We start from the raw sequence: 22271 nt of genomic DNA, 5'->3' as shown, positions 1-22271 counted from the left end.
ACATAACCACTTCTTTCTGGTCTCAAACAAAAGAGTCCAGCAGTGTATTTTTAAATGCATTCGATGGACCATCTGAAATCGAAGTCTATGAAGCAACTACATCTAGCTGTTAGTTTCTTTGCCTATTCAAGGAGCACATTTCAAGTCAGGCAATGCTCCTCCAGTCTTTGATCACCATTAAAAATGTGTGGTCTAAGTTAGTTACTGATTTGAGCTAGTGCTAAGATGAAAATTAGGAAGGTTTCAAACCAGTCCAGTTCCGCTTTTGTTTTTTCCCCAAACAGTAATGCAAGATCCATAATTCCCACTAGAACATCTTCATACTGGTCTACTTATTCTATGTCTGAGCTGATGCATATCTCAGACTAAATGTTTTCCCAGATTTCCTTGCACTCCCATAGTTATTGATCTGTATTTGCTACTGGCATATATGGGTAATTGGCTGTTACTCATGATTACATATGTGTTGTGATTTTTTTTTTTTTTTTACACATTATCTTAACAGCCTCTTTCCAAGCAGTACATTTTCCATCAACAAGTTAGAGTTTCAGAGTGCAGTGTTCCACAGCCAAATGGATGATTCGTTCCTTACATATCTATAGTTCAACAGGATCCCCTCAGACTGAAGTTAAGTACTCTATGTCTGCTGAAGGTTGACCATTTCCACAATCCTCAGCAGAACAGGCTGCATTATTAGGGAAAAAAACCCACTCAAACACAGAATTGTCATGCAAGTAAAAGAATAAAAAACAAAGCCCACTGCGATCTTTTTTATTTAAAATGTGACTTTTCTATGCAAAGATTGACGAGTTTGTCCAAATTGAACATTGAGGGTGATTTCTCACAAAAATAAAGGGGCAGGCAGATCAGTAAGGCCACTTTTCGATGGATTGGTTAGTACACCAATAAGCACCTCTCTTGATTTGCATCTGCTGTAGTTATGTGTTCTATTTCTGCTCCTTCAGGCTTGTTGAAAGGATCTTGAATAAATCTCAACACACCTGGCACTAGGTTGTCAGGGAGGATCTGCTGGTTGGGAATAGCTACAGCTTAATTAAGGTAGTGGAGTTTTACTGGCTATCTTTCCATTGTTAGCTCATCTTGAGACTGTAAAATACCCAAACCAACTCAAAGTACAAAAGAAGAGCCAAATTCTGCATTAAAATATGACTAAAAATCTACTGTCCAAAGGTAGAAGCAGAAGTAACATGAAATATTTCACATGTCAAGTAAATGCACAACTGCTTTCATTACCCAAAGAAGTACCATTTTCAAGAGACATGTTCCATTTTCTGAATCCGTTCTGTGGTTCAGAAGTCAGTATTAGTTTAGCATCAGCTCTTAACAGAGTTGTGGAGCTTTGGTTGTGTCGCAAACTTTTTTAGAACAGATGCATAGATTAAATACAAGTTATTAAGCTGAATATGGAAAGCAAACAGCTGAAAACTTGTGGCCTGATATGTGAAGTATTCAGGATAGGTGAGCAAATGCTCCCATCTAGCCTTGGTTTCTCTGACTTTATGGAAATTTGCGTTATCATTTGCCTTTTTCTGAGCCCACCTTCTGCTGCGTTTTCTTACTCTGCTTCTGTCTTTCTGAGCAGCAATTTACCAGGCTGCATTGCAGAACAATTCCCACCTATTGTAAGGCGAAACATACTGAATTTCAGGAAGGCTCCTGTAACTTAGACAAATCAAGGAGGAGGGCATTAATCAAAAGCAGGCTGACAAGAATCAGCTTTTACTATAAAGAAACAACCAGCAGTTCAAAACCCAAGCATAAGGAAATCCATCAGAGTATTGGGTTACCAATTGCGATAAGGGTTTTCTTTGCATGATTGGATTAAATGTATCTTTATCTCATTTATGTTTTTGTTAATCAAGCCACACACAGCTTGGGATTTGAACAAACAGCATTTCTGAAACTGAAACTTCCACCTTTCTGAAGTAAGGATTCATGGTAATTCACAGAGCAGATCTCTTCCTCTCTATACACAGAAATGAAACTGGAGAATGGCCACGTCCTTCCAGACCCAAGCAGTCTCACCCAGCCTTTGCAAAGACACAGCGTTCACAGAGCTTGTCCAGACGTTCAGGAATTGTGCAGAAAGCAATGCTGCAAAGGGTTAGACAACAGCACAGTGGCTTCATGACACAAACTCCAGCACTAACATTAACATGACATCAGTCTGTGGCCTCTGAGAGCATGAACAGCTGATTCTAAAGGAAGAGGCTTCAGCACAGAGCAACCTCCAGAGAAAAACTGACTTTGTGAGCTCTGTGGGATTCTGGGTACAGATATCAAGACAGGTCATGCATGCTAGGAAAACCCTTCTCCTGCCCATGTCTGCATGACTTCCTGTGACCCACCAGAGGTCCATGCAGGAAAAGTGGAGCTTTTCATAGCTGGTAATGGGGAGACGTTTCCCCTGACAAATGCACCACAGTGATGTGCAGTGATTCCTGCGACACCTCCATACACAAGCTGTGCAGCACTACTAGCTGAAATATCTGCCAACATAGGCAAGATGCTACAGTATTGCAGTGCCTCCTGCTAGGGTTGCCCACAGATCCCTGCTCTGCACTGAAGAAGGTCCCCTTTTACAGCTTAATCACCGCAAAGCAAAACTGCTTAACAAATACAGGGCTCTGTAACAGTTTGACTAAGTGGATTACATACTTGTTTGCACAAGGCTTGATGTACTCATTACCCCACATCAAGGGCTGAGTATACACACTACAATACTTAATCCTCTGATCATTGTCTATTTCCAGCGCGGGCTGTCAGTAAAAAGCCTTCTGGAGCATGGACAGTTTGCAGTAGTTTCTCTAGCCTACCACAAAAGAAATTACAGAATTCTGACCACTACAGTTAATGTTGCTTTCTGTAGAGCCTTTAAACTGTATCATATGTTCTTATTCGCATTCTGCTTTTCAGAAGCCCATTTTCTCAATGCATAGCCTCAGCTACAAGAGGACGGGTAAACTTTGTGGAGTAGTCTCCAGCTCTGCAGTGTCTTGCTTGCTTGCTACCAGCCAGATCTTGAGCCATATCCAGGCATCACCATAATTAATAGTTCTGAAGAACAAAATTGTTTAAAGTAGAAACCAAGTAACCTCAAGAAACCTCAATTGCAAAGAGGTATGTCCCTCTACTGTTAATAATCTCTTCAAGTACCAAAAAACATAGCACTTAATGCAGTATCGAGATCCCGGACCAATATTTACTGTTACCTTGAATGTCCTACACAGTACTGACAAACTTACTCCTCAAGGAGCCCTGGCTGTGCTAGAGTTGCTGCTTACCATAGTCATAGAATAGTTTGTGTTGGAAGGGACCTTCAAAGGTCATCTAGTCCAACCCCCCTGCAGTGAGCAGGGACATCTTCAACTAGATCAGGTTGCTCAGAGCCTAGCCTTGAATATTTCCACCGACAGGGCATCTACAGCCTCTCTGGGCAACCTGTTCCAGTGTTTTACCACCATCATTGCAAATTTTTTTTGCTCATGTCTACCCCAAATCTCCCCTTTTCTAGTTTAAAACCATTACCTCATGTCCTATCACAACAGGCCCTGCTAAAAGTCTGTCCCCATCTTTCCTATAGACCCCTTTCAAGTAACGAAAAGTGGCAATAAGGTCTCCCCAGAGCCTTCTCTTCTCCAGGCTGAACAACTCCAACTGTCTCAGCCTGTCCTCACAGGAGAGGTGTTCCAGCCCCCTGATCATTTTTGTGGCCTCCTCTGGACACTCTCCAACAGGTCCATGTCTTTCCTGTACTGGAGACAGCAGAGCTGGACACAGCACTCCAAGTGGGGCCCCATCAGAGCAGAGTAGAGAGGCAGAAGTCCTTCACCCTTCAGGGAAAGGAAGGTGCCATGAACAAGTCTTAAGTCTGATTACTTAAAAGATATACTACCATTTACAGAAAAAAATTTGTTTTGCAGAGGATGCATGTGTGAAGTATATTTACACCAGGTCAGGCTCCTTGGAGCCCACCTGGGAGCTGTTATTACTACACAAACTGGTCCTGTGCCAAAGTATAAACTGTAGGCTTTCTTCCACCTGAAACTATAATCAGAATGATGCCATATACTCATGCAGGTGTGGGTAAGGGCAAGCGAGGGGAGCTCCCTTGATGTGCATTTTTTTTTTTTCCTTCTGTAAGAAGGGAACATCAAAGCTAATCAGCAGCACTTAGGTCATACTTTAATGGAGTTTAGGATACTTAGGAAAACAACCTAGTGCACCAGGAAGGGAAAAGCAGAGATGCATAATGCATTTAATGAATTCCAAAAGATCATATTAATCATATTAATATAGTTTTCAGGTAGAGAGCTTTATCTCTCTACAGAGAGATAACAGACTTAATAATGTAGCCATCCCATTGAGTTTCACAGAAAGTCAACACAATGTTGATAGTGCAAACAGCAGGGCATAGGATACCAGAGCTAAGGAAAGCAGTTTGCTTTCATGTCTGACTTTGCTCAAAGTTGAGAGGCAACAATATCTTCATATTATTGGGAAGTGATCAAGATAAACACATTAGTTATGGGGTGCAGATGCAGAAGTGTGCGGCACAACCAAGGACTTGGAGGAAACGCAGCCAGATGGCACTACTGTAAAGATGGATCAAATCCTCATTCTCCCTATTACTCATAACCCAAACCCATAACCTGCTTGGGGTAACACTACCTGCTCTTGCAGCTCACAGTTGTCAAGAGACTAAGTTAGCAATACTACAACTAGTGTATTCCTCTTCCTTATTTAGCTCTGACTTAAGCACTGCTGCTCCAGAACAAAATTCAGGTCTTTGAGCACAGCCCTGAGTAACTGTGTACCAGGCTGCCTCCACCAGGAAGGCAAGACAGAGGAGCACCATGCAAACATATCTTCATGATCCCCTGGGCCTTGTGCCTTTGATACCATGAGGGCTCCCAGCAGGCTGGAGAGGTTGTTTTCAACCCAGAGTGGTACCAGCTCCTGCTGGAAAGAAGTCTACAGAAAACAGGACAGCATTGGTAGTGATGTTAGTAAGTTAGCCCCTGCAAGAACAGAGGCGAGAAGCTCTTACAGTCAACTTCATTCTTTTTGGGACAATAGGTGTTAAAGCTTCAGCCCTGGCTGTAGTCCCCAGCACCAATAAGGAACTTTTCGCCCTCCCTTCCACATGTTCCATATTTACCTGTATCCTTCTGTTGATTAGGTGACATCTCGTTTTGGAATAAATCCCTATAAGACTACAGCTAACTAATAAGCAGGAGTAATTTACTTGTTCCCTGGACTATTAAGGGAGGTATTTGCTCAGGGATATAAGCTTAACTATGTTTAAGAACTGATTTAGAAGTCTGTGCCTACTTCTTTGCAGAACTGAGTCAATCTCAACTTGCAGACAGGACAAAGCTGGCTACTTGGCTTATGTGTACTTTCTAAAGCTGAAAGAAGTCTCCTCTAGAGCAAGCTGATGCTCAGCTAAGTCTGATCTTCATCCTGTTGCCTACGCACAGTTAGCACAGATCATGGCCTTTGAAGGCTCTACAGAAAAGCTGCAAACAGAAATGGCACATGATGGGAAAATAACAAACTTGGTAAGAGTCTTGTAGGTGAAATATTGCCTAAGCTTGGCACATATCTGTACATTTAAGGACAGTAGATAAAAAGCCCTCTACCATAAAAAGAGGAGACAGACAATGCCAGGGCCTGAAGTGAAAGACTACACTGCTTTAACACAAAGCAGCAATTGACAGCTGATCCTGAACAGTTGCTTAGCACTTCTCAGCTTTTGCTGATAAACAACAGGAGCTGCACAGCATTCAAGCGCATCCCAGCACTCAGAGATTTGATACCATCCCCTTTATTCATAATCTGCTGGTGAGCTTTGTTCGCTAGCTTCAGACAAATTGTTAATTATGAAAAACCTTTGTGCAGCTTTAAACACCTCTGCAAGAATAATTGAATAGTCATGCTTTGTTGGGCAGGTCGTTAACAGTCAGTCCCCCTGTGAAGGCAGCAGGGAAGCACATCCTTTCAACAGGGATGCAAAGTGCAGAAGGAAATAATGTAGGGATTAGGTACCCCCTTGCAGGTCCTTTTGGGTCCTTGGGCAGTACCTTAACAGCTGTCTCCTGGACATGCCACATAGAAGACTGTACCTCCCCAGAAGAAAAAGGATTGGGCAGTGCATTTAGATTTGCACACCCTCCAAAAAGCTGAAAACTAATACAACAAGGAAACGCCAAAAGAAGACTGATGATATTGGTCTTTTGCAAGACAGAAATCAGTGCTGCTAGGAGAGAAATACCACCTGTTAAACATAATGCAGATCAAAACTGCCTCAGTGACACTCAAGTCACACACACCACAGCATCACAGCTCTGAGAAGAGGCAGACAGTGCTTCTCAAGTATACAAACCTGCCAGCCCAACACGGCCCATAAGTTTGTGAATGTATCTGAACTAGGACATTCAAGATCGAAATCCACTTTTAAACACCCATACTGCTAAGTGGAGCACAGAGTACATGCAATCATCCTTTGTACCTGCAGGAACTGCCACAGGAATAAAGTCCACTAGAAGGATTCAGTCTGCTTCCCCAAAAAATAACTACCAAACAAACTTTCCTCTCCGCAAAAGGAAAGGAGACAGTAACATGCATCTGATACCAGCATTCAAGTGTTACCACCCACTAGATGCTCTTTCTGCCACACTCCAATTACTCCAAAACATACATGGGAAGACTAAGGTATAAATGGGCCAATATGCACTAGTAAAGAGAGGTAAATTAGAAAAACTTGTTATTTTACCATCACGCTCTCTACAGACAGGTCTAGAGCACTTTCAGGTAGCAAGTCACTGTGTCTTATCTCAATAGGAATGAATAATTCATCCACACTTTAGAAAACTCCCATTCTTACCCTTAGCAATGAATACAGTGATGTAGTCACATGAGTAAGTACACAAATATAATGGAAGAGAGACAGGCTCAAAACACTGCTCCTGCTAGTAAACATACCAACACATAAGACAAAGAAATCTGTTTGGCAGAGGGATCTGGTTCTCTCTTTTTTTTTTGTAATATCTTTTAACTTAAAAAGTAGCTGCATTGGAGTAAAATAACCAAGCTCAAGATAGTCACAAAAAATAAAGGATGTATTTTTCTCCAAAGATCAAAACCATAACTAACATAAGACATTCATATCAGAGAAGTTCAGTGTCCAGAAAAACTTTTCTGCCATATAAAAAAAAGATACTGTAATTGCTTTACTGCTCAAGAATTTCTTTGCTCAAACTGCTTAATTCTTCTCTCACAAGTTTTGTCAGTAACTTGCTTTTAACTACAATGTACAAACAACTATTTTTTACCACCCTCATCTTATCTAAAGCTCTTCTTTTGTTCTGGAGAGTGTTGTTGAATGCTCCTCTATAAATTTGCTCAAATGCTCTAAATCTCTGTCCCCGCCTTCAAATTTAATAGGGTTGTTCTTCTTGTCTCTTGGAGCAAAGTAGATAGTAGGGAATCCTTCCACTTTGTAGTGGTCACTCATCACATCGTTGGCAGTAGCATCCATCTTGGCTATGACTAGATTTTTCTCATTCTTGTATTTTTTGCCTAGCTCGGTATACACAGGTTCTAGTTTCTTGCAGTGTCCACACCATGGGGCATAGAATTCTATGAGAACATCATTCTTTGGATCCATTACTATGGTATCAAAAGTTTTACCCACTACCACTTTCACAGGCCCTTTATTGTTTTTTGGCACTGGTTGGGACTTCACAATAGGCTTCAGTTTTCCTAGAAGGAAGCAAAACACACACCATTGTTAGAATATAGTAAGAGCAATCCTTATGCTTTCTCCCAAAAATAAAGGGCAGAAGCATGTCCTCCCACCAGGGAAAATGCATTGCACCAGTAAATGAGCTCAACTCTGCATGAAACATAGGTTAGCTTGCTGGTGACTTTTTGGCACAATAACTTTCTGAAATACGGGCAACAACCTGTTTCACAATTCCCTTGAACCTTTCTCCCTCTATGGCTGTCCATCTACAACTTATTAGACAGTAATTTATTATACTAGTCCCAAATATGAATGATCAGCTTGCACTTCAAAGCTGCAAGAACATTTCAGGCTTGCCAAACATGTTTATTGTTAGAATATAGCTAGATGCCACAGCATAGTCCAAGCAAAGTTAATGAACTGAGATTAAGAAAAAAAAAAAAAAGGAAAAAAAAAAAAAAGAAAAGAGAAAACCAAGAAAACCACAAACACACAAGAAATATCCAAAAGCTTTAAGCCATAGAGTACTGTAAGGCTTCACATATGACTTTATTGTACTCACAGCCTCAGGAAAAACTCTTGGAAGGTAAAACAAAGCAAATGGCTTAGAGAACCCTACTTGTAAAATCGTACCTTTCTTGAATGCCAGTACAAATTGCCTGAGTACATCAGAGTCAAACTCTTCTGGCTCCATGGCGTACTTCTTGCCACCTTCATCCAGAATGGCGACATTGACATCCTCTCCACTCTCAAGGAGACCCAAATCTTTTATTTCAGAAGAATAATCTTCCTCATCAGAAACAGCAAACACATATTCAGGGTAGTCCTTGGCCACTTCCAGGACTTTGCCTCTCCAGTACTGAGTAGCTGAAAAACCAGAACACAATACAATTGGTAATTTCTAGTTACTGCTTGCTTCCTCCCAAAGTGGAGAATGGGTAATCTTAGCTAACTTACCAACACGATAGTCAAAACTAAAGTCTACAGAATAATAGACAACCACTAGAGGACGCTTAGCATATCTTTTAGCATCATTGGAAGGCTTCCGATGACCAACTAGAGGCAAAGCATGTTTTAGCACATGCTCTTTAATCTCTGATCCATCTGTAGAGTCCTGCTTTAAAAAAAAAAGATGAAAAGAACCTTCAGAAAAATGGATTAAAGTGGCATTTCTGTTACACAGTACTGGAAACTAATATTGATGCATGCATGAATGAGAAAGAGGGGCATGTTATAAACAATGCCATCACCTTATTCTTCAAATCCTTGAGCACTAGAGACAATTTAGTATTCTACCCCTAAAATGAATATTGTAATGGAAAATCATTATTTGATTACATAACCTCCAGGTTTATTTTATAAAGCTTTCTCAAACAAAGCAACAGAATTCCAGGCTACAAACAGGCTGCCTCATATCTAGTGGAGTACTTCCAATAGGAAGATGCCAATTGCTCGCATATACAAAGAATGAAAACCTTAAATCCATGCACAAACCTTCTACTTTGGACCAGCTACTCACTTTAAGATCCAAAATATGCATCTTGGGCTCGTGCTTTGACTGAAATTTTTCTGGCTGCATGACAACCACTTTTCCTGGAGATACCTTCAATAGTTTTGCAATCTCGCTGCTGAAGGTGTGGTGGAACTTGTAATCTTCTCTTAAACCATTAGCTGAAAAATTAAGGTTAAGGAGAAGAAAGTCATCACAAACTGAACTGAGAGCCTCCTGACTGAAACCCTGAGGCTGAACTGCAGGGGAACTCTTTTCCTGTTTTCAGTGGGACATGGAACAACCTAGAGTCTTGGAGAACAGCTCTCATCCAGGGGTGAGAAGCATGTGAAAACACATACAATTCGAGTAGCTGTTCAACAACCTATGTGCTTGATGAGATAGTCTACATATGTAAAACTTTGAACAGCTTCCAAAACGTATACAGTGAAACAGCTAATTGTTTATCAGCCTCCGACCTTTTGGATTCCCCCCCAAATGACAGAAAGTGGAGTTGGAAAGGAATTCACAAGGTCACCTAGTCAACCCATTTGCTTTGAGGCAGTCTGGGAAACAGTTCTTTATCTTCACAAAATCACAGAATGGTTGGGGTTGGACAGGACCTCTGGAGATCATCTAAGTCTAACCCACTTGCTAAAGCAGGTTCACCTAGAACAGATCACACAGGAATGTGTCCAGGTGAGTTTTGAATGTCTCCAGAGAAGGAGACTCCACAACCTCTCTGGACAGCCTGCTCCAGTGCTCTCCTCATATTCAGGTGGAACCTCCTATGCTGCAGCCTGTGCCCATTGCCCCTTACCCTGTCACTGGGCACCACTGAAAAGAGTCTGGTCCTGACATCCTCCTGACATCCACCCTTGAGGTATTTATAAGCATAAATATGGTTCCCCCTCAGCCTTCTCCAAGCTGAAGAGATCCAGCTCTCTCAGTCTTTCCTCCTAAGAAAGATGCTCCAGATCCCTAACCATCTTTGTATCAGGTTGGTACAAAAGGAATCATGTTTTTTGCATAACTGAAATTTGCCGAGTGATACTGGAATACATTCTTAAATGTGTGCCCAATTCTTCTCCACAAGAACGCCCAACCACACGTTGCACAACCAATGCTTCAAAAGTTGAACAAACTGGGCTACGAACTATTGCCTCATCCATGATATTCACCTGACCTCTCACCAACTACCACTTCTTCAAGCATCCCGACAACTTGTTGCAGAGAAACCGCTTCCACAAACAGCAGGATGCAGAAAATGCTTTCCAAGAGTTTGTCAAATCCTGAAGCACACACTGTTACGCTACAGGAATAAACAAACTTTTTTTTGGCAAAAGTGTGTTGATTGTAATGGTTCCTGTTCTGATTAATAAAGGCATGTTTGAGCCTAGTTATAATGACTTAACAGTCCAAAACTATAATTACTTTTGTACCAACCTAATAGCTCTCCACTGGACACTTGTTAGTAATTCCTTGTCCTTCTTAAATAGGGGAAGCCGAAAACTGGACACAGTAGGCCAGAAGTGGCCTCACCAGGGCAGAGTAGAATAACCTCCCTTGACTCGCTGGTCACACTCTTTCTTATGCAGCCCAGATTACCATTTGCCTTCTTGGCCACAAAGGCACATTGCTGAATTCATGGTCAACCTGTTGTACACCAGGACTCCCAAGTCCTCTGCAGTGCTTCTTTCCAGCAGGTCAACCCCTAACCTGTACTGGTGCCTGAGGTTATTCCTCCCTAGGTGCAGGACCCTGCACTTGCCTTTGTTGAATTTCATTAGGTTCTTCTCTGCCCAGTCCTCCAGCCTACCCAGATCTGGCTGGATGGCAGCCAGATACCTCCCACTCCTCCCAGTTTCATATCATCAGCAAACTTGCTGAGAGTGCACTCAGTCTCTTCATTCAGGTCACTGATGAATAGGTTGGACAAGACTGGACCCAGTCTGACCCCTGGGGAACCCCACTAACTACAGGCCACAAACCAGACTCCACACTCTGCCATCCAGCCAGTTCCCTGTCCATCTCACTGTCCACTCATCCAACCCACACTTCCTGAGCTTACCCATAAGGATATTGTGGGACACAGTGTCAAAAGCCTTGCTGATGTCAGGGTAGACAACATCTTGCCATGCCCGAGCAACCAAATCAGCTCCTAATTAAACTAGAAATGATGGCAGCCCCAGAAGCATGTATAGCCAGAGGAGACAACTTGCCCATATTGCTCTCAAGGCTCTGGCAAAAAAAAAGAATGGCTGCAAGTGTTTTGATCATGTGAGATACAGAGATTGATTAAAGTGACTGAGCACTTCGAGTGCTTAGCATCTTCTGTGTGGTAGCCAGTATCATTAAAAGGACTGTAAATGTGTCATGTTAAAGCAGTTTTTAAGAATAAACATTATGAGGAATGGTTTAGCTAAACTGATCAAAGATGGACGATGATTCTTTCTCCAGGCTGCCCACTCCAAACAAGTTTGGGAGAGCCCAGCCTCTGGAACTGTCAGATATGAAACAAGCAATAGCAGATGACAAAGCTAGCAAGATTTTAAGCCAAGAAGTTGCAATTTTCTCCTCAGCTAGGAATTTTGCTTCCTTCTAGTCTGCATATTTTTAGGGACACAGTACCAAGAGAAACTATTTCCTCTAACTGGCTGATATGGTAGTTATAGTCTCACAACCTGGTGTGAGCTTTTTTTCTCGAGTACAAGTGAAAGATCATCTTTCAGTCTCCTTCCTCTTCTTCCTCTCCAACCACCCCCACTGAACCAAGAGCAGAAATAAAGTATCTCTCCATGCCCAAAGTCCTGGACAGGATCTCAGCAAAACACACATTAGTATTTTAAAACATGCTTTACCTGCTTCCTGATACAGCTGGTAGGCTTTGTCATTTTCACCACTAAAGACACCAATGATGATGACATCATCCCCATCCCTCAGAAATTCCTGTACCTGCTTCGTAGCCTGAATCTGTTTGGATGGAGGACCAGCCTGTTCAATCATGTAGTCAACAATACCTATGAAAAAAACCCACCCCCAAAAAGTTGTTTAGAACATGTATCCAGCTGAAAGGTTCAGGCATTCAGTCTACAACATCATTTAATACCACATTTTCCACAGACACCTTTCTTTTGGTGCAGCCCTCCCACAATAACTAAAAGACCAAATCAGCAAGACCTCAGTCCAAGCTTTTAAAGCTGCAGTTCTGGATATTCCTTCAGGCTGGTTTCAGAAGAGGTGACCAAGCACCAGTTCCATGCATCTCAGCTGATCTTTCAAGTAACCTTCCTTTCTTAAGTTCTGGACCCTTCACTGTCTCCTGACCCTGCTATGAGCCAAAGTTCTACTTGGATAGTCTCAAGTCTTCTCTCGTATTAAAACCTAATATTGAGCACTTTGCCAGTCCTTATGGCACACTCCAGTGCAAACAAAGGCTGCCCATTTACTTGTACTGCCACTGCTTTGCCATGTGTATTTTACTTTATATCAAAAGGAGCTTATAATACCACTGTAAGGTGATGCAAGGATTAAAGACTAATTAATACTAGTGGCCTATGTAGGTATGAGAGCACATTTTTTCAGGTTTCCCCAACTACCATTGCTATGATAACTAGTCTGCAAGTCCTATAGGTATGTCAAAACATTTGTGGTCAAACCCTCAGAAAACTAGAAAAAACAAAAAAATGCAGTACCGTATTTTTCCCGTGGACCATTGTAGTCATAAGGTTTGCCCTTGCGAAAGATTTTCAGAGTTGGGTAGCCTGTAACATCGAATTTCTTTGCGAGCTCAGTTTCAGCAGTGGCATCAACTTTAGCCAGGGGAATAGGAGGTGTGCGCTTGCTGAGCTCCTGGGCAGCCTTCTCGTATTCTGGAGCAAGCCTTTTGCAGTGTCCACACCTAGGGGAAGAGAGAGGAGGGCTGTTTTTACAAGCCATGGGTCCTGCTAGGTACTTTCTACCTCTGCATTGGCAGAGTTAAGTCTTCCCCAATGGAAGAAAGTAGAAATGGAGTTATTCAGTCTACAGAGGACACTTCAGTCTAGGAAGACTCTCCAATCTGAAACTAGCCTCTATGTCTGGTCCCACACTACTACAGGTAGTTTCATTTTTAGAGGCCACTTTTAAACCAAGGACCAAACCCTTTGGTTTTCAGTATCTCTCAAAATGTTCCCAAATTAGTAAATAAGGAGAATCTTCAGTGAAGTTTTGGAGACTACCCCTTGCGGAGCAACAGATCCTGTCTAGTCAAATGATTTGTAATGTGAACCTAGTTCCAGATTAGAACGAAGGTACACCAGAGCTACACATATCTGCACAAGGTAAGCCTCTTTAAAAAGAGGCATAACAACAGAAAACAAGTTCACCAAGCGTGTTCAGGCCAGCTGTGCTAGGAAAGTACAGGTGGCTGCCTTCTTGCTTACCATGGAGCATAGAACTCCACCAGGATTATGTCAGCACCATTCACGACTTCATCAAAATTATCCTGGGTCAATACTAGGGTAGTTTCTGGTGGAGGGGTCCAATTGGGGTCAGAAACCTCCTTTACTTTGGCCACAATTGCTGAAATACAGTTCAACAGTTCAGTTAGCAAGTTCGCATTATCATACCAAATGCAACAGTTGGTATCAAGAATGGTCTTAGGCCAAAGCTTGCATGTCAAGCTTACATGAGAACACTTTATTAATCAAGCTCCTCTGTGCTTTATTTCATTGTTGGTATTGCCAAGAATTCCATCTCAAAACAGACAGAAAAGGTTGTTTTTCCTCTCTGACTGAAGCTGGACACATTCATTAAGCAAGAACATCAGAACAAGTGGTTTTGAATATACAGACCAGATGTTTCTTAATAGCTGATTCTTCAGCAACTATCCTCTTCTAGTCAAGTCCTATTTCTAGAAACCTTCCATCGCTAACAGCACTACGCACTACCTGCAAATTTGGCCTTTAGCATGCAGCCAACTTGGAAGGCAGGCAAAATTTCAGCCTTCATATTATTCTGCTTAAGATAAAGTAACTTGAGATCAAAGTCCTTCAAAACAGTCACATTAAGAAAGAAAACATACACGTCTTTGGCTTCTTACAGAGAATTGCAAAGGACTAGTATTTACCATCTTCTGTTCGAGAACCGTCATAGTCAACAGGCTGGCCTTTTTTCAGGATTTTGATGGTTGGGTATCCACTGACATCAAATCGACTTGCTAGTGAAGTGGCTGTCGTAGCATCTACTTTGGCAACTGGAATGGGAGGGTCATTTTCCTTCAGAGTTTTGGCTATCTTTTCATATTCAGGAGCAAACTGCTTGCAATGCCCGCACCTGTCAGAGGAAGATACAAGTAGACACATAAATGAGTGGCAGACCCGCAGGAATATTTTGCTATTCTGCATTTTCCGAATGCCTTCCGACAGATGTTCACAATATCAACATAAGAATGCTTGTCTTGTTATATTTTCAGATCACGAAAAGGTAGAGAGTAACTGTAGCTAATGTGCTGTTTTCTCAAATCCCGAGTTTTTTTTTTTTTCCCATTCAAAAGGTAACAAATGTATGTTTTATAAAGCCACTGCAAAAACAAACAAACAAAACAACAATTCCTTTCAAAACAAAATTTCAGGCCTTGTACTGCACTTTTCCTCCCTCCCTGTCCCTCCAAATATGGTCTCATTCAGACTTCAGCTTCTGCCTAATCTAGGTTCATCTTCTCTACACAGCACCCTAAATTGAACTTAGGGGAAAAATGAACCAGTAGTTAAGTTGGTCTAATGAAATCTCATACCCATCACAGCATCAAAATGCCTGCTCTCTCTCTGGCTAAACCAGAATCTTTGGGAAGAAGAGAGGCTTCTGCTGCAAAAGCTGGCATGACAGAGGATACCAGTGTAAGGAAAGCTTGACAAGCTGAAGAAGAAACCAGGAAAATTAAGAAAAATTTTAAAAAAAGGGAAAGTTCTGTGTAGCAGATAGCCTGTACTTCTCAGCCTCTCAAGTGGCAGGAGGAAGAGAAAGAAGATAAGTGCTTAGTCTGTGATGACTACACATCTTTCTGCTCAGATATATTAAGCTTCATGTTCAGTTTTCATGCAGACAAACTACAGCTGCAAAAATAGTACCTACTGCCAAGCAGGGATGGGTTTATCTCTAAAGAGAGTGGTTTTATTTAAATGCAAATCCACCTCAAGCAAGACCATTTTCTCTCCTCTGTTTGAAGACTAGAAAAGGACTAATGAGTATGTCATCTTTAGATCAAAAAGCCACAAATGCAGAGGTTTTGACTGCAAAATTAACTCAACAACTTGACTGCAAATATATTCTCCTCCTGTTTCCCCCCCCACTAACCGTTCCTATTATTTTCATCCATAAGAATGCAAGACAAGATAAATTCTGGCCTAAAGTCTTTGTCTCAGTTGTATGCAGGTAAACCCATTGTAGGTCTCCTGAGCATACCAGTGTTATTCTGTGTACCCTGGTACAGCAGCAGAATTATCATCGTCAGGTAGATGCATGAGGCACTGTTTAAATTGACATTACAAACAAGCTATGTCCTCATTCACACAACACTCTTCTGGCAAGGACAGCAATTTGAACTTCAGAAGGAAAACCTTATAGCAATTTCCCTGCTAAGGAAGTCCCCTACATTCCTTCATCTAGACGAGTAAGTACACAAGTTCTTAATGGGCCAGCACAAGGACATGATAGCAGGCTGCAAGACCCCACTGCATAACTTCTCTGGGGCTAACTGGGACTGTCTCTGCTCCCTGACAGGCACAAAGCAGGAACGGAAACAGAAAGAGCCGGCTGTTTTATGTTGCACTGCATGAGGACAGGGAAAGGGTTATCTCCACACCACCAGAACTGCCTCCCACCCTGGACTATAGCAGTCCAATGCTTCTCCTGCAGGCAAGCTACTCCTATGTCACCTTCAAAACTGCAACCCAAGCTCAGTTTTTAGGAGTGTGTCCTGTCAGAGAAGCCCTCAACAGCCACCCCATCCTGCATCCAAAGAGGTACCACAGGCTGTGAACTCACCATGGTGCATAAAACTCCAGCAGCACAGTGTCCTTGTCTGCAGTAAAGGTATCAAAGTTTGCATCATTCAAGACTAATACGCCATTTTCTTCTTTAACTTCAGAATCATCATCTTCGTCGTCTTCGTCATCTTCATCAGCAGCATCATTGTCATCACCAGTGTCTTCTGTAACAGATTCTGGAAAAGTAAAAATGCAATAGGGATTAGATTATGACAAGTTCAACACTAAAGTAACACTACCAGGTTAAAGATAATATCCTGTGGTTAAGAAAAAGTATCAACATAGGTTAGTTCCTGCTCCACATGACAGCTACCTCAGTTTGCAAAGAGCTTGGACTCTGACATTTGACCAGTCCCATCTTTGTCCACGCTATGCCAGCTAACAATATCAATATTTCAGTAATGTGTCAACGTTTATTCCACTCTTCAGGACAAACTAACAAAACAGACACAACAAGAATTAATGCATACAGACCTATGTGACAATCCCTACCTGTTGGGCAGCTTGTTGAAACGTGGAAAGTGTGGCACCAGACATGTTTTCTTGGGCAAGAAGGACACACAGATGATACCTGAATTCAAAGCGAAGCCCTCCATCATGCAGCAAACCAGCTGTCATTCAAACCCAGCAATTTGCGGTTTGAAAAATTAGGTATCTCGTACTAAAATAGCAGATGTTATCTGTCCCCAGTGCTTCTGTTGTACCCTTACTTGCTAAATCTGTAGCACAACAATTGCTGTGCTCTGCCTTTCTGAAGGTCTAACAAACAGACAAACTTGCTATAAACTCAAATGCTACCTTTTCACTCCTAGCAAGGTAGTTTAGAAGCAGCATTTCAAAATTATGTTTCTGTTTCTGACTGCTCAATCCCACCCCCTGCCATCTCAGTATATCTTGCTTTCAGTTACAGTGATGTTTCAGGTCTGCAATTCATTAAAGAGGCTTTCCATCCGCAGGAGCATGACCCTGCTCTGGGTCAGCACCAGGTTGCAGTGTGAGTGTAAAATCAAATAAGTAAGTGATTGTCGCCGGAGTTCCATGAAAATCCATTCCTATATACTTGGCAGATGCAAGGTACTCTTCCAAAATAAACTGAGTGAACACTTCTTCCACAGAACTTTTGGGGAGGCCTTTGATTTAAGGAGACCAAAACTGCTGGTCCAGAACAGGCCTTTCAAGGAGAAAGCAGATTTGCTAAATTACCAAAGCAAAATTAGCATATGAAACCTGAAGCCAGCACATTTCAACTGGTTCAGTTTTTGTTGACTTGGACTTTGAGATAGTTTCTTTAATATCTGATCTTTCAAATGTCCCTTTAAACTTTTTTTTTAAAAAAAAAACCTGCTATCATTTGAGGCAAGCAGACCTTCTTGAATGACTTTAAAGGAATTTCAGTCATAGAACCAGTAATGAAAATGCCTCATCCCAAATGAAAACTGTGCAACAATGAAGCTAAGGCCCTTTCAACTCCTGGGAGTGCCAGGATTTAAAAAAAAAAAAAAAAAAAGTTTCTTGCTCAAAACTATTCTCAACTTTAATTGGCTTTTGACTAAGCCGATGGGAATTACTGCAGTAGGACAGAAAATCAAGTACATGTAAGTTACTTATTCAAGACAAGAATTCTGAAAATACTGTTTTCACCTGTTAAACTGCAATAGCCATTTTCTGTTTGAAGAAGTTATTAAAAAAATAAGCCTATATGATCTCAGAAAACAATATGTGCCCCTGGAGAAAAACACGTTAATTTTAATTAGAACCCAACTTCATACACCATAAAAATATTAAAGCTTCTGATGAGGGGACAGATCACAGGAGATCATTTATCACACAACAGCAGCCACCTAGATTAAGCTTCTTTAATAATTACTATTGTTTCATCTGATCTACAAAGCAGCTAAAAGCACAATTTGCATGTGAACAATGCCTCCTGTGTTGCTGCCTCTGGGTACTTGCACTGAAAGGGTGACTGAACCTACAGCAGTCATGTACTTGTTGCACTGGTGAAAACACTGGTTTTCAGGGGTTTCAGCAGTCAAAACTTCTGCTTAATGTGTGCCCAGCACTTTTGAGGGCTACATTTCACTGCAGGGTGTTCATGGTTGGTCTGTGCCTGAACTCCCAGTGAGTTGTACAGTGTCCATTGCTTTTCCAAGCAAATTGCTTCAGACTTGATTTTTCCTGACACAAAGGAATGTGAGCAAAACTAGTTAGCCAGTTCTGCTCACGCATTTCTGAAACTAACCACCAGGCTGTGACTCTCATTCCTGCTTACTATGCTAACTACCCACCCCCAAAAAAGAAAAAAAGACCACTGCAGCTACTGTGGGAGAGTTCAGAAAGCTGAGAATAAACTATCACCTACAAAAACATCCTGCATAGCTGGAAAATGTTAAACCCCTAGATCTGTGTCTGTGTAGCCTGCCAACATAAAACTTCCTTGACAGTGATACATTGTCACAGGCATTATACACATCTACTCCTACTCCTCCTCCTCCTAGATGGAAACAAGGCAGTAGCACCCAACAACAGGATACCAGCTTTTCCCAGCTGGTTTAAGGAGGGAATGCATTTCCAAAAACTAAGTTAACCACACCTAAAAACTTAATTTGTCCTTAACAGTGCAAACTCACTCTCTTTAGTCTCCAGCTTCACTGACACCTAGGGTTATCATAGCTGCCTCTGATGTGCCTTTTAGTGTTGGGACTGAAAGACCTGCTTCAAGGACCTGGCCAAGTGTAGGAGAAATGGGGCTTTTTTCATTAAGAGCAAAAAACTTCCCTCTGCATTAATGACAACAATTTGAAGAGAACAGAGATAGAATGAGTCTAACTGTGACACCTGAAATGGCAGAAGTAGCTAATAAATATTTGCATAAGACAGCTCATGAAAATAAAAGAGCTGAACCCAAACTGAAGTGTCTTTGTTTCTTAAAGCTACTTGCAAAGCAGGTGGACAAACCAATCAGCAACAGCTGTGGCTACAACCTGCCCTCTAGTAAAATATGGACAACTCCCTTTGACTCCAACAAAGCATTTCAACACATTATTAAACATGTCAAAAAACAAGATGAAGGTGACACTTATTTTAAGACTTCAGGTACATGCTGCTGGCTGGCAGGCCTTCTTCAGGATGACAGCTACTCTAACAGAAATTAATTCTTACAGTAACTTCACTGATCTTTCACCATTTCTCAATCAAATGAAGTCCATTTTCAGAAATGCAGAAGTCTTATAATCTGTTGCCAGAGCATTCAAAAGCTTTTTTTTATGAAAGCAGTCTTTCTCAGTCTTTTCTGTAGCGGATCCTCTACACCCACTCCTGCTACATTTATAGTCCTAAAATTACATCTGGCCTTTTGAAGGCAACCACGAGGCTGATGTGGCCCGCGGTAAAAATGAGTTTGACACCTCAGCTCTACACGATCCTTTTCCTTCATCAGGATGCAAAGGGTGTAATGGTCATGACCTAAGCTAACCTTGCTGGAAGCATATTTACTTCATTGTCTGAGTCAAACTTCACTTCCAAAACCATCCAGTTCAACAAGCCTGGTTTCATTTGAATTTTTCATGTCCTGAACAATGAATTTACATAAGGTTACTTGCTTGGTGCAAATTAAATTTGTTCAACTTCAAACAGGTCTGCATTTCAAGTGCAAAAATGGAAAACTTTTATTACCTGCATTTTTAAAGCAAAGGCTAAGTAAAGCCTAGTTCATGATACATACACCATTTTGAGATACCCAATAGAAATAGAAAAATTATTTACATTGTGCAATGGATTAGTGTTCAACTTCCACACAGGAGGAAATACTTTCATCACTGTGCATCTCTGATCCCAAGAACTCATATAATGAGAAGAGCACACATGAAAAACACTGATGAGAGCGTGACCCATGAGACAGGTAAGCCCAGGTCCTGTGGCTGACAGTAGAAGCTCCATTGTAACATCACAGGTGTTACTTCATCATTTGAAGGTAGTAGAGGAGATCAGTACTGGGCTTTGCCACATGCTCCAAAGTGATGAAAACCAAGTGTTCTAGTTAAAAGTAGAGAAACAAGCATAATACAGAATCTTCATGTGAAGGTTTTCTTTAATTCTAAGCTGAAATACAGGTATCTCCTTACTGCAGATGCTATATCCTGTTTAAAAAAAAAAAAAACCAAACAAACCACAACCAAACCCTCATCCCTACAGATCATGCAGTTGGTCACACAGATAAGGTACCTGAAATAAAAGCATTTGGTCAAGTTTCAGTACCTGTTCACTGAGCAAGAATTTGCAAGACAGGAGTTCAGGAGGTCACCCATAATCCCATCTCCTTGAACACTCTCTAATACTTCACATACGGCAGTGTTAATGTAGGATTTCTCAAAATTCACATGTCAGCAAAAAAGCAGCACCTTCAAAGGCCTGCCTCCTACATACAGGCACTAAACTTCATAAATCAGAGCAGCTCTGTTTCATCTAATTTTGTAAAGGAGAAGACACATACCAGTGAAATTCAAAGACAACTGGAAGAAATACCAAGAAACTAGCAACACAGGGCCTTCCTTCTGGGAAAAATAAACCTTCAGTTTGAAACACAGAGTGCACAGATCCCCCGAATTAAGGGGTAAATAAAAGAGCGCTCCCTCTGATAATGAAATTACGAATTTGTTGGTAATTTAAAAGCCGGTATTACCAGCATGGCTAATTACGAGCTTTTAATTCTGTGTTTATAAGAGGCAAGGCAGATCTGCCGCACAACGGAGAGACGAGCAGCACTTTAACAAGCAGCGTTTCCCAGAGAGCGGCACCTTCAGGGCGGGGGATCAGCGCTCTGCCTCCGCCGGCTCAGCCCAGCGGCCTGCGGGGAGCCGCGCCCCGCCAGCCCAGCCCCGGCGGCGCTGCACAGGGCCCGGGCTCCCCGCAGCGCCCAGCTCCGGGGCCAGGCACCCGCGCCTCGTGTCCAGTTCTGGGCCCCTCAGTTCAGGAAGGGCAGGAAACTGCCTGAGAGAGTCCAGTGCAAAGCCACGAAGATGATTAAGGGAGGAGATCATCTCCCTTATGAGGAAAGGCTGAGGGAGCTGGGTCTCTTTAGCTTGGAGGAGACTGAGGGGCGACCTCATTAATTAATTATATAAAGAGTGAGTGTCAGGAGGATGGAGCCAGGCTCCTCTCGGTGACAACCAATGATAAGACAAGGGGCAATAGATATAAACACAGGAGGTTCCACTTAAATATGAGAAGAAACTTCTTCACAGGGAGGGTAACAGAACACTATGGAACAGGCTGCCCAGGGAGGTTGTGGAGTCTCCTCTGGAGACATTCAAAACCCACCTGGACACCTGCCTGTGTAACCTCATCTGGGTGTTCCTGCTCCGGCGGGGGGATTGGACTGGATGATCTTTTGAAGTCTCTTCCAATCCCTAACATTCTGTGACTCTGTGATTGTCTCGCCGGGGGAACCAGCTCGCACACCGGAGGCCGAGGCACCCCCGCGCCTCACGGTCGTCGCCGCCAGCCCGTTCCCCACCTCACCCGCACGCAGCCCGCCCCTTGCCCACGCTCACTCCAGGGTCCCCCGCACTCACCTCCGTCACCGTCCTCCTCGGCCGCCGCGCCCCGCGCCAGGAGGGCGATCTGTGCCAGCCCCACCAACAGCAGCAGCACCCACAGCCCCCTCGGCCTCATCCCGCCGCCGCTCCCCAGTGCGCTCCGCTCCGGCCCGCACGGCACGCCGCGCCCCCTGATTGGCTACCACCCTACGGCACGAGCGCGGCCTGCCGAAACAGAGGGCGTGCGCGCCGCCGTGCGTAAAACCAGACGCCCGCTCTGAGGTGCCGCTCCCCCATTGGCTGTCCGGGGCCGCCAACCGCCGGCTGCCACGCGGCTCAGGCGCAGCCACCCTGGGAAAGGGGGCGGCAGCCGGGCAGGAGGGAGACCCCCAAGGGCAAGAAGCCACATCGCCCTTCGGGATTGGCGGGCTGCCGCCAGGGGGCGG

The 22271-nt window shown here is 42.8% G+C and overlaps 1 protein-coding gene across 2 annotated transcripts; it reads right to left on the bottom strand.

The window, feature by feature from the left end:
- Window positions 1–7124: 7124 nt before the first annotated feature.
- Window positions 7125–22055, bottom strand: PDIA4 (protein disulfide isomerase family A member 4). Of its 2 annotated transcripts, none has more exons than XM_082045051.1 (10): window positions 21862–22055; window positions 16287–16464; window positions 14371–14576; window positions 13685–13823; window positions 12956–13161; window positions 12122–12280; window positions 9291–9442; window positions 8729–8888; window positions 8405–8638; window positions 7125–7788 (listed from the first exon to the last, which is right to left on the bottom strand). In XM_082045051.1, the coding sequence occupies exons 1-10, from the start codon at window positions 21959–21961 to the stop codon at window positions 7373–7375; spliced, it is 1950 nt and encodes a 649-aa protein (XP_081901177.1). In that variant the 5' UTR covers window positions 21962–22055; the 3' UTR covers window positions 7125–7372. The 2 variants fall into 2 exon arrangements, with proteins under 2 accessions (XP_081901177.1, XP_081901178.1); XM_082045052.1 differs by having other exon boundaries at window positions 8729–8885; window positions 21862–22054.
- Window positions 22056–22271: the final 216 nt, after the last annotated feature.

This window comes from Streptopelia decaocto (assembly GCF_964273445.1).
Source record: "Streptopelia decaocto genome assembly, chromosome: 2".
Lineage (NCBI taxonomy): Eukaryota > Metazoa > Chordata > Aves > Columbiformes > Columbidae > Streptopelia > Streptopelia decaocto.
This window is presented reverse-complemented; position numbering and strand designations above follow the sequence as displayed.

Excerpts from the sequence above, each read along its gene's own strand:
- PDIA4 (XM_082045051.1), bottom strand. The coding sequence starts at position 21,961 with ATGAGGCCGAGGGGGCTGTGGGTGCTGCTGCTGTTGGTGGGGCTGGCA. Across the intron at positions 16,465-21,861 it reads CGAGGAGGACGGTGACGGAG|AATCTGTTACAGAAGACACT; the intron begins GTGAGTGCGGGG and ends TTACTTTTCCAG. Across the intron at positions 8,639-8,728 it reads TAGTTTTGACTATCGTGTTG|CTACTCAGTACTGGAGAGGC; the intron begins GTAAGTTAGCTA and ends CTGGTTTTTCAG.